Genomic DNA, 14,976 nt, shown 5'->3' with positions numbered 1-14,976 from the left:
AAGAGATTAGAAAGAAGATAAGATGAGGTCATAGTGCAATATGCAAAGCAACAAGACCAAAATCTAGTCCTAAATTATTGGGACAATTATTTTATTCTATCAGTAATGCTATATTCATAATAAATTTTAGGTGAAAAATTATTACTTATTCTAATCTAAAACTCCCAGTAAAATTACTTTTTTATCTACTAAATAATTTGTTATTGAAATATTCTGAAGGCAACATTTCCCTTGTTTGCTTAATTAATCACCACCAATAATTAGACTACCACAAAGTAGCTTGCCACGTGCAAACCGGACTTCCTAACACGTGCCTCTAACACGTCGAAACTCTCACACACCCATGTCCTACTCTCTCTCTCTCTTGTCTCCTTCAATGTATATATAAAGACATTCTCTCTCTCTCTCTCTCTCTCTCTCTCTCTCTTTTTTTCTCTCAGTTACGTATAGTTTCATTTTTCTTCTTCAAATTTCACTTTTTTGAGTTTTCCCAATCTCTCTTTCCATTTTGGTTTCTGGGTTTTTTCTCTGCTTCGATCAGGAACACAAGCGTCAACCCGTGAAATTCACTGGCAATTGTAAGACACCCAGTTTTTCATTTTGTATTTTTCTCTCACTTTTGATAAGGATTCAATAAAATGACCACAAATATATTTTTTACATTGTTTCTCTCTGAATTTGTTTACCTGGGTAGTTCTTAGATCTTGTCATCAATTCATTTTGTGTAAAAATTTATGAACTTTTTTTGGCTTTAAATAATTGCACAAATTTATTTTTATTTTTGTAAGTTCTTCAATGATGCTCTATTTGTTTGCTGAGCAAAGTGATGAAATATGAGAATTTTTTTAGTGAATATGGGATTGAACTGGTTTTTGTAAAAAGATTTCACATTTTTGCTGTTGGTCCCATGGAGTTTCTATGACTGGAAAATGGTGCAACTGAGTAGTTGCATTGTGGATCAGGCACTATGCATTGCTTTTTTTTATCATTTGTTGATGACCCATTGTTTTTTATATTTTTAATTTGGAGAGCAAACATTGTTTCATTAGTGTTCTTTCTAATTTTAGTGGGAAATTGAGCAGGTTATGGTTACATATTTAACCTTTTCGATTTAAAATGATCATAAAGTGCTTGTGAGCACTATCATAGATTTTGTAATTTGGTGACAGTACTTGTCTTACTTGAATGTTTTTGCCCTTTGGAATATTTTTTGGGGTTGTTTTATAGCCCCATTGTGATGATCTTTATTAGAAACCTAAATAATGATACACTTGTTGATTCATGAAGTTTGTTTATCGTTGACATATAATTTGTGCTAATGTATCGGCTTGTAGCTTAGGGGCTAAATTGTTGTGCTAAAAAGACAACATAAATATGCTAATACAGAGCTTTTGAACAATATAATTGCGTAGGCGCTTTCTTCTACAAAGAAAGGTAATTAGTTTGAGCTTGAGATGGAGATATTTAAAGGGCAGTGGCTTTAGATTGTATGATGGTACATATATTTGTCCTTCTAAAATGTGTGAAGGCTTTCAAGTTTATGATTGAGCTAACAGGAGGCTTTGACAATCTAAGATCACTTTAAATGGGGCTTGCTACAGGTTCCACTGAGATTTAACGCACTAAAGATTTAACAGATTTTATGGTGGAGTATGTGGTTGTCCTAGAAGGCTGGGACTAGTAGTGTTTTCTTGGCTGCAATCAAGCCTTTGAGGAAATATGACCCAGAAGCTGTATTTTTAGCTTATACAAAACATCCATTTCTTAGTAATGACTGGAGTTAGAATTGGATAAGGTTGCATTTTACTTGTATTATGAGAATTATTTCTCTATTTTTCTTACTCTTTAATTCCTTCACGATATAATAGGTCTATGATATTGCTTGCCTATGTTATTGCTTGCCTATGTTATACACAGCCATTGCTGACCCAATAATGGTTTAATTACCATTGTCTTAAATCTTCTCTCTATTTAGTGTTAGATTCGTGTTATTTTCATGTTTTCTATTTAGGCATTAGTGCATTACTTACCTCTACTTTGTGCTTTAATGGTGATTTCCATAAAGATGTGCTTTAGTATCCTTCCAAGCGTAAGATTTTCATTCCTTGAAAAGTTAACAAAATGGAAGTGTTAATGGTGGAAGTTTATATAGGCCCTGTTTTGTGATGTCATAGTTTATTGATGCAACTTTCTGTTTTAGGCAGATTTGACTGACGTTGTAAGAAGTCTTCATTTACTGTTCTTTTTTTTTTTCTTTGTTTCAACAGATATGCAACTTCCTTTTTCCTCGTTTTGGTTGTTAAGTAAAATTTGAGGTTTCTGATAATTTGGTATTCTGGTTCTCTATCTCATAGTACATCTTGTGAGTTTCTGCAAAGACGGTATGTGCTTATTATTGTATGTTGGACTATTTTATCTCCAATCATTATTTATTTGCGAATATTCCTGAACACAATTTTTTTGCGCTTGTATTGAAGTTAATTTTTTAGGTAATAACTTGAAAGAAATAACTAAATAAGTTCTTTTGATGGATCTTGCAGGTTGTGGAATTTTAGTTTATAAAAATTAAAATGTCTTCTCCAAGCAAGAGGAGAGAGATGGATGTCATGAAGTTGTAAGTTGCTGACTGTGACATCTCTGTGTGAATTTTTTATTTATATGCTCTTATGTTTGACCAAGTTGGCCTTGTATCATGAGTTCTGTTTCATGATTGCAATTGCATTTTCACATGCTGAAGTTATTAGTGATGACTTTCTTTATGGCACTTCTCACATGTGTTCATGTTGTCCAGGATGATGAGCGATTACACTGTGGAGACAATAAATGATGGACTCAATGAATTCAATGTGGAATTCCATGGTCCAAAAGAAAGTACTGTTCTTACTCTCATGCTTCTGTTTCTCCATCGTGTATTGCACTTTTGCAATTGTTTTGATGGCTATGATCTCCCTCCTCCCCCCCCCCCCCCCGGGCCGCGCATGGGGCCAGTTATTTTTTGGGTGCATTTTAATATTGAATTCTATGAATAAATTCAGAAATATTACATGCCAATCTATCCAGAAAAACATATTAATTTGTCTCTCTGAAACCGTTATGGTCTGTTTATTTTTAAATATTACAACAGATAAAATAGATCTAATACCTCATAAATTGTTAAAGGTCCTTAATATCTATATCACCAGTTATCCCTAAGGTGCTTTCCTTGTCCAATTACACTTAATCCTGTGATTGATGTCTGTAAAAAAACAAGGGTTACATGATGCTTAAAGGATAATGGAAAAACTATAATCTAATTCAAATTTTGAATATAGTTTTGATTCTTATTTTTCTTTGTTTAGGTTGATATTATATCCTTTATTTTATATGACTGTGATGGTTTCAGGCCTTTATGAAGGCGGGGTTTGGAAAATCCGAGTTGAACTTCCTGATGCTTATCCATACAAGTCTCCTTCTATTGGGTTTGTGAACAAGATATACCACCCAAATGTTGATGAGCTGTGAGCAACTTACACCTTAACACAAACCTAACTTTTATCAAAAAATCTTCTGCCCTGGGATTCTTTAACTGCTATCTGGCTGATTTGGTCATATGAAATTTTTTTATTAGATTCTAAAAACACTCTGGCTTGCTACTGCTTCTTGAGAAGCATTGAGCAAGGGCAATATGATTACTTTGCCGATTTTTTTCATGAGCAGTCAAAATAGTATCCTCTTAAATGTGTTGTCAAGAAAGCTGACTTTGGTTTTTTATTTCATTAATTGCAGATCTGGTTCTGTGTGCTTGGATGTTATAAATCAATCTTGGAGTCCAATGTTTGGTAATTATCAATTATCAATTCTAATTCTTTTTTTAGTAAAAAAAGGCTTCAACAGTTGTGTAGGTTCTTTTATAGGTGTCTTTATTCATGCTTTTAATGTGTCAGAGTTCGTATTTTCTCCCTCCACTATCAGAATTTGTTACAATGATCATGTATAATGTTTTTGTATTCTTTATTTTCTTGCACAGATCATCAAACTCTCTCTCTCTCTCTCAACCTTTTGGATTCACTTGGATTCCTCACATAATATACCCATTTTTTCTTGAACAGATCTGTTAAACGTGTTTGAAGTTTTCCTTCCACAGCTGTTGCTTTATCCAAATCCTTCTGACCCACTCAATGGTGATGCTGCATCATTGATGATGAAGGATCGAAAGCAATATGATCAGAAAGTAAAAGGTGAAATTTGATTCCTACCTAATCTTCCTTCCTTTTTTATATTGATGAGTTTTCAAGCAAACCAGCTTCAAGGAAGAATCTCAACCACTTACTGAAATTTCACAAATTGGGAACTTGCTCAGCAGTGACACAGAGGGTGGGTTGCTAGAAGGTTCCCTGTATGTGAAATGAATTTAGGTCAATAAGATGATTTAGGACTATCTAGTATATCTTGTTTGTTTAGTTAGTATAAGAGGAAACCCCATTAAGATGATTTGACTGCAAATATTCTAAGGAATGCCCATTAAGAGGGGTGTCATTAATTTCTTCCTGAGGCCCAGATTCAAATTTCTTCTTAGATTTTCTTATATATGTAAAAAAATTCTTAGGTTTTCTTCCACTTTATTTTCAATTCCAAATACTTCAATATTGAACTGTTTCCCACATTAAGCTTTGAAGAATAGTGGACACACAAAAGAATATGTGTGATCAACTTTGGTTAGTTTGAGTCGTTACAGTTGAGGAAATATTGGGACTAATGCTTAGCGGTTGTTGTATTAAGTTGGTACCACATCAAAGAATAGTAGACATGGAAAACCTTAGTGATTTAAGTGTTATTAGAATGTATTTTTCCTTGAGATAGTTTCTTAACAATTACTAGTGCTAAAATTGATAAAGAGAAAAAAAGGGAGGCTCGTTACAGTTGAGGAAATATTGGGACTAATGCTTAGCGGTTGTATTAAGTTGTTACCACATACTTCAAAGAATAGTAGACATGGAAAACCTTAGTGATTTAAGTGATATTAGAATGTATTTTTCCTTGAGATAGTTTCTTAACAATTACTAGTGCTAAAATTGATAAAGAGAAAAAAAGGGAGGCGGAAACTTTTTACTGACTCTTGCTGCTAGTGGGATGAGATGTCATATCTGGAACTGCAAAATATAAGTTTTTCTACTATTATTTGTGGACTCAGAATACTGTGATCGATACGCAAAGAAGGAGCATCTCACCAATTCCACAGCCGAAGTGGATAGTGATGAGGACATCAGTGATGAGGAAAGTGGTTCTAGTGATGATGAAATTGCTGGACATGCTGACCCATAATGAACCACAATGGCTTCATTCTCTGATTTTAAAAGGCCCTTATAGCAGTAGCAATGGAACCTTATAATATGTTTACATGTTCAATTGTACTAGTTGTATGACTATATTGTATTTGCTTGTAGAATCATGACAACTATTGTAACGCCTGTACTGATATTTAAAGGTACAAGGGATCAATTAGAAACAAAGAAACAGGACTTGACAAGTTAATCAATTCTTTTTACTACATGTTCTATTTTTTTTTAATTAATTATGTTAATTATTTATTTATTGATTCTTTGGCCTGCTATAATCTGAAACTCTTATCTGAGAACCAGAAGGAATTGACAAGTTTCTCAGCTCTTTTAAGTACATGTTCTATTTCTTGTTTTATTAATTTATTTAACTAATTATTTATTGATTCTTTTGCCAGCTTATAAAAATTTTGAAGCGTAAATGGCCAAAATAAAACTAACTCTAAACTTTAAGGATTAAAAGTGTGCTTTAGCCTTTTGTTTTTTAAAGTTGCTATTACCCAATTTTGTGTGTGTTTAAATTTTTGGGTAAATTGCACAAATCTCCTTGAGATTTGGGGAAATGATACTCTTTAACTGTAAAAATTGATGACTTTCAATTTTAACATGATGTCTGAACCTTGTAGATAAGTGGTTTGGTGTGTGTTATGTGATTTGGCTTAAAGATTATGTAATATGTTTTTGATATTAAGTAATAAACGTACCTTCATCGAAATTTGAGGCATGTTATAATATGAAACTTTATTAGTAATTAACATTTGATACCTTTGTGAAACTTTATATTTGTGAGTTACAAGGTTAACTTGATTTTAGTTACTTGGGTACTTGCATTTTTGTTTTGTTTTGGTTTGGGTGCACCATGACTTTGATCTCTTTAAGTGGTTTAAATTTCATTTTGTATTTGATTCTTTATAGTTTACATATGCTGAAAGTCGAGATAGGTTTTGTTTGAATTTGTCATGCATTTATGTCATTAGTATGCATTTAACTTTTGTTTCATTTTTTCAATGATTAAATATAAATCTAGTAAGAAATAAGAGAGGGCTCACTCATCCTATCTTTAGGGACAAGAACTTAAGAAAGAGAGGTGAGATGAAGTTGGCTCATCCCAATTTAAAAAAGCATCCCAACAGACAATATTGTAAGACAAAAAATTTACATTAATATTTACAAAAATAAAATCCTAATAGAGAAATGAGTTTAAGGCTCCTGTCTTCAAAACAGAAAAGAAAGGAACTAGGAACCAAGAAGTAGAATGAATATGCTGTAGAAACTTAATAACATTTGTTTTCATTTAAAATTTGGTTGCTAATTGTGGTGAATTTTGTATATATGTCATTAAGACAGATGTTGGCTCCTACAACTTATGGTCATTCAAATATAAACACTTCCCTGATTATCATCAACTACCCCTCAAATAGAAGTTAGTTCTATCAAGTTCACTATAGCACCGTTTTGTGTGTGGGATCACTATCTAAAAATAGAGGAATGTGATCCAAATGACCCAAAATCCGAATGCAAGTTTTACCAAAGACTATACAATTGTTTGATATGGTTGATTAAAAGGAAATGTCAAGTGTCAATTTTGTTACTTATTTGTTGTAACCTGTAAGGAAATATGACAATGTTTTTTTTGTCATTGCATTGGTGTGGTTGGGTTTTATAATTTTTTGTGACTAGATGTATTAAAGGAAACGTCAGCTTGATTGTTGTAAGTGTCTATAATTTTTGTATATATATTTTGAGTATCAATTAATAGTTAATTAGAGCTTAGAAAGTATGAAGTTTTGAGGTTTTTTTTTTTTATACAAGATAGAATTTCTACTCTATCATAATCTAAGTGTATATGTGTGTGAAACTCCCTCCTAGAAACTTAAACCCAGCCCTTACCCCCCACACTCCACAATCACTTATACTTGTGGAGTGATCATCGCACTAAGAGTGTGTGGTGGTAGGTTTTAAGGTTTTTTACTTTTGATGACTGTTGTCCAAATTAACCAAATTTAAAATTTATCAAAAAAACAAATTTAAAATCTCACATCATTGCCAAGAATCTTTTAACTCAACTGACACTTCTTAATTTTGCAACAAAAATGTTTAAGGTTTAAATTTTCCCTACCCCTCAATTATCGAGTTATTAAAAATAAGGAAAATGCTAACGGATACCTTTAGGGCAATAGTTAACAATCCATTTAAAGAAAAATTTTATGGAAAAAGATGGAAAAGTAATTATATTTTGACAGTTTTTTCCATTTCTCATAAAAGTGGTGTCAAAAATTTCCTAAAATTGATTATTAACCATTGTTCTAAAGATAACTATTAGCATGATCCTAAAAATAATAATAAAATCACACTGTTATCCAAAGTAACAAAGGTTGTAAGTTGTAACTGCGGGCTCCTTTGGATGACTTTTAAAAAAAAAAACAAATTAACCGTTAAACACACACTTTTAAGTACTTTGGAATTTGGATGACTTGATTAGCGGCTTTTAAGAAGTGCCCAGTGTTAAAAAAAGAAGAAAAAATTTTTAGTGTCAAATTCTTTGGGCAAGTGATCATGAAATTTAAGTCCAAATCAATTCAGGCCCACTCCACTATAAATGTCCAAATGAAATTAGGAGCAACCCACCATGCCTGAACTGATCAAGCTTATCGGTAGGCCCATGATTTAGGCTAACCAACCTTATCTGCGCGGTGCAAATTTTATTTTGGCTAAAATGCAAACTGATCCTCTAATTTTCTTTAGATTTCATTTCAATCCTCTAAATTTTAGGTTTATTCAATTAAGGTCTTTTTGTTAACTTTTGTTAAATTTTTTTTTTTAAAAAAAATTTTGGAAAATTTTTTTCAATCATTAATTGAATTTTTTTAATTACAAAAATTTGAAAAAAAACTTATAAAATTGAAAAATTAACCACAACATATAATAAAAGTTGATGGAAACGTTTTAATTAAATAAACTTGAAAGTTAGAGGACTAAAATGAACAAAAGTAAAGTTAGAGGATTGAAATGAAATCTAAAGAAACTTGAAGGGTCAGTTTTGTATTTTACCCTTTTATTTTATATATACTATATTAAAGCAGAGATAGAGCTCAGAAAAAAATTCAATCAAGAATCTAATTTTAATTGTACTCCAATTTATGCAAAGTGTCCTTCTAATTATATACTCTAAATTTTAAAAATGTGTTAATTATATTTGCATAAAACTTAATGAATCTTTTTTTTTTGTTGAGAAACACACACACACACACACACATATAGGAGAAGGGGGACCACCAGCAAGTGTGGTTCAACTGGTAGGTGACTGCTGAGGTTTCACCACATTCCAGATTCGAGTTCTCACGAGGACTGTAATTGCAATTTCTGGTGAATCCCAAAAACCAATAGAGCTTGGGGTGTGTGTGAGTTTGGGGTCTCCGAGCTCCAGTTCGAGCTGGTGGTACCCATGAGCTTACCTAAATGTACCATGGGGCGTGGGACAATGATTGCCACACGCGAGTCCCCTTTTTTATTCCTCAAAAAAAAAAAAAAAAAAGAGGAGAAGGGAGATGAGATAAGGGAATACACTTACGCGCCAACACCAAAATTACATGCAGCAATTGGTGTATCTAATCCTTAGAAAATATATAAAGATTACATTCATTATGCTTTTAAGTAATACTATAATGTGAAAGGTCTATTACTTAGTAGGTAGGAACTTATATATATATGTGTGTGTGTGTGTGTGTGTGTGTGTGTGTGAGAGGTCTATTACATACACATTCAACTATTTTAGGAAATTATGTATTATAAACCCGGTTTAAAATATTATCATTATTTTCGTGAGTGTTCTAATAAGTATTACTGTTTACTAAAAAAAAGTATTTTAGGAAATTAAAAGCTTTTTCAAAACCTTTAAATGAGCTTTTATGCTGTAAATGAAAGTATTATTATTATAAAATTTAATAGTTACAACAGGAGAGAGGAGATTTAAATTATGAAAATCTTTATTTGAAACATTAGAAAATACCGATCGAGCTACAAGGCTTATATCCTTATAGAAAGTCCTATATTAATTAAAAGAATCTTGTTTTCTTTCCTCCAGCGGACATCAGATTTCAACACCTTAACCCTTTCTTGTGTGTTAGGTCAAATACATAATTATGTAATAAAATATTTTATGAGAACATAATTTATAAAGTCATCCATGAGCAGTAATGATTCAAATGATTGATGACAGAGTAAATTAATAGTGAATGTTAATAGGGCATGAGCCATTTTGTTAAACAACTTGGAATTGGGACGCATGAGTTCAAGACACACCTATATATCCCACGTATTGGAAAAAAAAGAGAGTAACAAATGACATAAAAAAAAGAAGAAAGAGTGATAACTACTGGTATCGCTCTCGCATAACATAATGTATTAATGTTGGAGCCATGGCACACCATATATGTACTTTAAATTGATTAATAAATAATAAAGGGTAGAAAGACAATCTTATTGAGATAAATAGGACACCTTTTTCAACAAAGAGATTGTTTCAATTAATTTGTGATAAAAAGAACTTTTAGCGGTGCCCAATAGTACATATATGTGAAGTGGAGTGAGAATTGAAAGGTTTTCTTTGGTGGAATGTGGTCAGCTTTTACAAGAGTAAAGAGATGTTATGGTCTGATTTCTAAATGAATCTAGTTAACGGATGCTTTTAGAGCATTTGTTAATGTTTTTTTTTTTTTTAAATGGTACTTGTATTTGTTAATAGATCATTTTAGAAAAGTTTTAATACTACTTTCATGAAAAATACTAAAATATGTAAAAAAAAATCAGTTGTTTTTGTTTTTATTTATTTTTTCCATAAAAAGGTTTTCTTAGTGCATTTGCTAACTTTTCCCATTCTAAATTACAGTTTGAGCTGTTTTTTTTTTTTCGTTTTTTGTCCTTGTGGATTCACAAGGGTACCATTTATAATCATCAATCTATAATTTTAAGTCATTTGCATGCAAAATATAATATGCAGAAGCAGGCAATTTTTTGATTTTGTCTGTTATCACAGTTGGAACAAAGATTTTACCATTCTGACAAGAGCCTCTCTTAGATTCTTTATTCCAAATTTGTTTGCTCAATTGAAGTAGCCATTTCTTTGATATTCACCTTTTTTCCAATCTTTTCCAAGAAGGAGAGGAGAAGCCAATCGAATTCATCTAGTCTGTTTTAGTAAGTACCCCTTTAGAACAATTGGAATGTAGCTCTTGAATACAAGTTACTGTTCTTTGTGGCTGGTCTCTTTGCATACATAAAGATATGACGATTAATATGTTAGTAGCACCAGTAAACATTCAAGTCTATAAGAAGCCAACATGGACATTGCATTCAAAATGTGACCATTTCAAGCTGCCGACTCCTAATTGTTTAAAAGGTTAACTCTGTGACTTTTGGCTCTTTTCCACAAGTCCCTATTGGTAGTCACATACAGTCTTATCATAAAATTGCAAATCATTAGTGATTTAACAAACAACATTTACCTTTTTGTTTAGAAGAAAAAAAGCAACATCAACCTTGTTACTTTCTTCTTCTTTTACAAATAACCAAATCCACATTATTAACAGGAAAACAAAGTAGCAATTTGTACCCCCCAAAAAAAAAAAATCATACTTGTTCATCGAAAGATGGATCGAATTTCCATCTGGTTGCTCCCCATTTTAATCATTCTCATCACTCCAATGTCAATTTCATCAGATGAGGATGTGAAGCGGGTGCTAGTTCAATTCATGGACAAACTCTCACCAGGAAGTTCACAAAGAAATATCAACTGGGTTGGAACATGAGTTCAGACCCTTGCAGTGACCAATGGGCGGGAGTGTATTGCAGCTATCCGGAGAGTGTGTCTGTGGGGGAAATAGCTCTTGATGGGTACAATCTCACTGGAGTTTTTGATGCCGGTTCTATTTGCATGGTAAATTCTCTTACTATCCTCAGTCTGAAACAGAACCAAATAAGTGGATCAATACCAGAAGAGATAGGACAATGCAAGGAGCTGACTCATTTGTATTTAAGTGGGAACAAGTTCTCTGGTAGCCTTCCTAATTCTCTCTCACAATTGGTGAACTTGAAGAGGCTTGATATATCTGACAATAACTTCAATGGTGAGCTTCCTGATCTGCCTAGGATTTCAGGCCTGGTAACATACTTAGAGCAGAACAATCATTTGAGTGGGAAAATACCAAATTTTGATTTTGAAAACTTCAAAAAATCTGAATTTAATGTCGCCAACAACAATTTCAGCGGTCCAATTCCATATCTCCAAGGCCATTTGACTGCAGATAGCTTTTTTGGTAATTCAGAATTATGTGGAGAACCACTGTCAACTGCTTGTCCACCTTCTCCTGCTCCTTTACCATCTGCAGAGGACTCAACACCATCATATAAAGGGTTTTTTTTATATACTTAGGCTATATAATTCTAGGTGTGTTTATAGTGCTCTTATTAGCCCTCAAATTTATTCCCAAAAACAAGCCTAAAAATGAAAAGGGTGACGTTGAAAAGAATATTATTGTCGATGATAAGCCTAGTGAAACCTCCAATGAGTTCAGGTTTGGTGTAAACAGGTCAGAGTTGTCAATGACATCTTTTGAAAGTGCAGTCACTCCATCTACACTTTTAGTTCTCACTAGTCCATTGGCAAAGGAACTGCAATTTGAGGACTTGCTTAAAGCTCCAGCTGAATTGCTTGGGAAAGGAAAGCATGGAAGCCTCTATGAAGTCGTGCTCAATAGTGGGGTCGTTTTGGCTGTAAAGAGGATCAAGGATTGGGGAATCTCTGAAGAAGAACTCCGTAGTAGGCTGCAGAAGACGGACCAAGTGAGGCATCCAAATATATTGCCACCGGTTGCATTTTATTGCTCCAAGCAAGAGAAGCTTTTGGTCTACGAATATCAGCAGAATGGCAGCCTCTGCCAGGTTCTCCATGGTAAGTTCTCATTCTCAATATATAGCTAGCAACCCCTTACCACCCCCCCCCCCTCTCCCCCTCCTCCATCCCTCTTTCTTTTCCCCAATAAATAAGTGGGAAATTTGCAGCTGTTAGTTTGTACTAAAACATGCATAATATGAGTAGAATAAGAGACCAAAGAAGGTTTTGTAAAAGGTGAGACAATGCCCTCTTGTTATTTTAGAATAAGAAAATATTAGGAAGAAGTAAAGAGAAAAAAAAATCACAAAATTAATGTGATTCAGTTTTAGCCGATTACATCCACAACAGAGAGCTCCAAACAGCTAATCTTTATTATTGTGCTTTGCGTGTAACAATGAACCCCTAGAGTATATTTAGAAATGCAGAATAAAGATGCAGTAGATAATTATAACCCTAATACAAATAGAAATGCAATAGGCTTAATATGGTAACTGAATCACTGTAGCCTATAATATTATACAAAACCATGCTCTATAATATCTATAGAGTAGCCTATTGTATTCTAACAGAATGCACACATAAATAGAAGCCTATGCCAGTGAGCTTGAAAGACTAGGAGTTGCTTTTTTACTAGGAGATGATGGATTGTGAGACCATCCCAGTAATCGTGCAACAGAAAAAACTATTTAGACTCAATGTCAGATTGACTAGCCATGAAACCTGTTTTAAATTTTAGACTGCTAGGGATTTGTTGAATGTTGCATCGATCCCCTTAGTTTCTTTTAGCAGTTCCTTTCTCCCATTTATTCTTCACAGGGTCTAGAGACTCTAAACACCCATTTTGACTTGAAAAAACAAGGTACTAGATAAATTTTCAGATACAAGAAAAATGCACAAGTAACTACAGTCGCATAATTTTTTTATCTGCAGAATTACAAAATGGCCATAAATTTGACTGGGGAAGCAGACTAAGTGTTGCAGTTAGCATTGCTGAGGCCTTGGCATACATGCACAAGGAGCTGCATGAGGATAAGATTGCTCATGGCAACCTAAAGTCCACCAACATTTTGTTCTGACAGAAACATGAATGCGTGCATCAGTGAATATGGTCTAATGGAGGCTGACAAACAAGAACAACCATATCTTTCCCAAACCAGTAGTTTCAAAAACAATAATCCGAGGGGAGTCAATGCACATGACACTTTCAAGCTGGATGTTTATGCCTTTGGTGTGATTCTTCTCGATCTGCTGACAGGGAAGCTGGTCCAGAACAATGGGACTGATTTGGCTACATGGGTGCATTCAGTAGTTAGAGAGGCATGGACTGTGGAAGTCTTTGACAAAGCTTTGCTCTCAGAAGGTACTAGAGAAGAAAGGATGGTGAACTTGTTGCACGTAGCATTGAATTGCATAAATCCTTCCCCAAATGAAAGGCCAAGCATGAGCCATATTGTGGTAACATTAAATACATTAATGGCCTGTTTGGGAGTTTAGAGAGGGAGGAGAGTAGAGAGGAGTAGAGGGGAGGGGAGTAGTGGGGAGGAGAGTAAAGGAGAATGATTACCTTTCACCTTGTTTGGATGTTTTTATAATTAGTAAGGGGGAAGGGAATAATTAGCCATTCCCCTTGTTTTTAATATTGTAATTTTATAAATATAATAAGGGTAAATTAGGTAATTTACTTTATCAATAATTTTATGTGCTCTACTCTCCCTCCAAATCTCTCCAATTTGGGGGAATTAAAAATGAGGGGTTGGAGGTAGTTGAAACTCCTTCAAACCCCCCCCCCTCCTTCTTTAAAAAACTCTCAAACAAAGTAATTAAATTACTCTCATTCCCTCTACTCTACTCCCCTCCTTCTTTAAACATCCAAACAGGCCATAAAGCAGGAAAAAGAGAGTTCAACATCCTTTGATACTTCAGGGATATATATGGGCCATCAACTGTGAAAGGACTCGGGCATTTTTCTATTTATCCCTATATCTGAATACATAAATTGTTTCAAGTGAAGCTGTATCCCTTTGCATGGAGAACAATTCTTTTCTTGAACTTAAACATATGAATATAATTTTATGAATGTACTTTATTTGCCATTTACTACAATTAATATTCATCTCATGGCAATGCTCATCTTTTATGCTTGTAAATTTTCATCAATATGCAGTGGTGCTAGTTGGGTTTATACCAAAACTAGAACCTACTACTATATTAGAGGAAATTTCAATTCCCATGGCAAAAACAAATAAAATCAAGTACATTGAAAATGATAGAATTCTTCAAACAAAGAAAATGTTAGAAGAATTTAAATCTTTCGGTGAACAAATTCTGCCATGTCAATTTGGGAAGCTACTATTAGATCTGTGTTACACTTGCACTGTCTAAGTCTAAACTGTGATCTTCTAGAGGGTTTATGCAATATAGACCAACAAGTTACGTGCATAAATGTGTGATAAGTGATTAAAGGATTCATAAAATGTACTCATATTAGAAGACAACTTTATGTACAGAAAAGATTGTGTTTTAGACCTCTACACTACACATTGCTCATGGATTACATTACATATATGACATAATTGAACCATTTAGTTGGTGTTTAAACATTTATTGGTCCTAATTACTCATGGATTACATAGACCAAACTAGCTAGTCATAGAGCATGATTACATCTTGGAGGTTGAGTCTAGAACTAAAAAGCCAATAACCAAACAAAATAATCTTGGTAGGGAAAATCTCACAGAATTGTCAAAACCATTAAAAAAAAAAAAAAAA

General features: G+C 33.4%; 1 protein-coding gene and 1 pseudogene across 2 annotated transcripts; both read left to right on the top strand.

Moving 5' to 3' along the window:
* The first annotated feature begins 418 nt into the window (after window positions 1–418).
* On the top strand, window positions 419–5,529 carry LOC142630223 (ubiquitin-conjugating enzyme E2-23 kDa-like). Of its 2 annotated transcripts, XM_075804194.1 has the most exons (8): window positions 419–578; window positions 2,268–2,381; window positions 2,541–2,614; window positions 2,792–2,871; window positions 3,383–3,497; window positions 3,766–3,818; window positions 4,089–4,217; window positions 5,171–5,529. In XM_075804194.1, the coding sequence occupies exons 3-8, from the start codon at window positions 2,571–2,573 to the stop codon at window positions 5,299–5,301; spliced, it is 552 nt and encodes a 183-aa protein (XP_075660309.1). In that variant the 5' UTR covers window positions 419–578; window positions 2,268–2,381; window positions 2,541–2,570; the 3' UTR covers window positions 5,302–5,529. The 2 variants fall into 2 exon arrangements, with proteins under 2 accessions (XP_075660309.1, XP_075660311.1); XM_075804196.1 differs by lacking the exon at window positions 2,268–2,381 and having other exon boundaries at window positions 427–578.
* Window positions 5,530–10,963: 5,434 nt separating this feature from the next.
* LOC142630219 (putative inactive receptor kinase At2g26730) lies at window positions 10,964–13,637 on the top strand (annotated as a pseudogene).
* The last annotated feature ends 1,339 nt before the right edge of the window (window positions 13,638–14,976 follow it).

This window comes from Castanea sativa, chromosome 4, assembly GCF_040712315.1.
Source record: "Castanea sativa cultivar Marrone di Chiusa Pesio chromosome 4, ASM4071231v1".
Taxonomy (NCBI): domain Eukaryota; kingdom Viridiplantae; phylum Streptophyta; class Magnoliopsida; order Fagales; family Fagaceae; genus Castanea; species Castanea sativa.
Note: the sequence above shows the minus strand (reverse complement) of the source record. Positions and strands in the feature narration are given on the sequence as shown.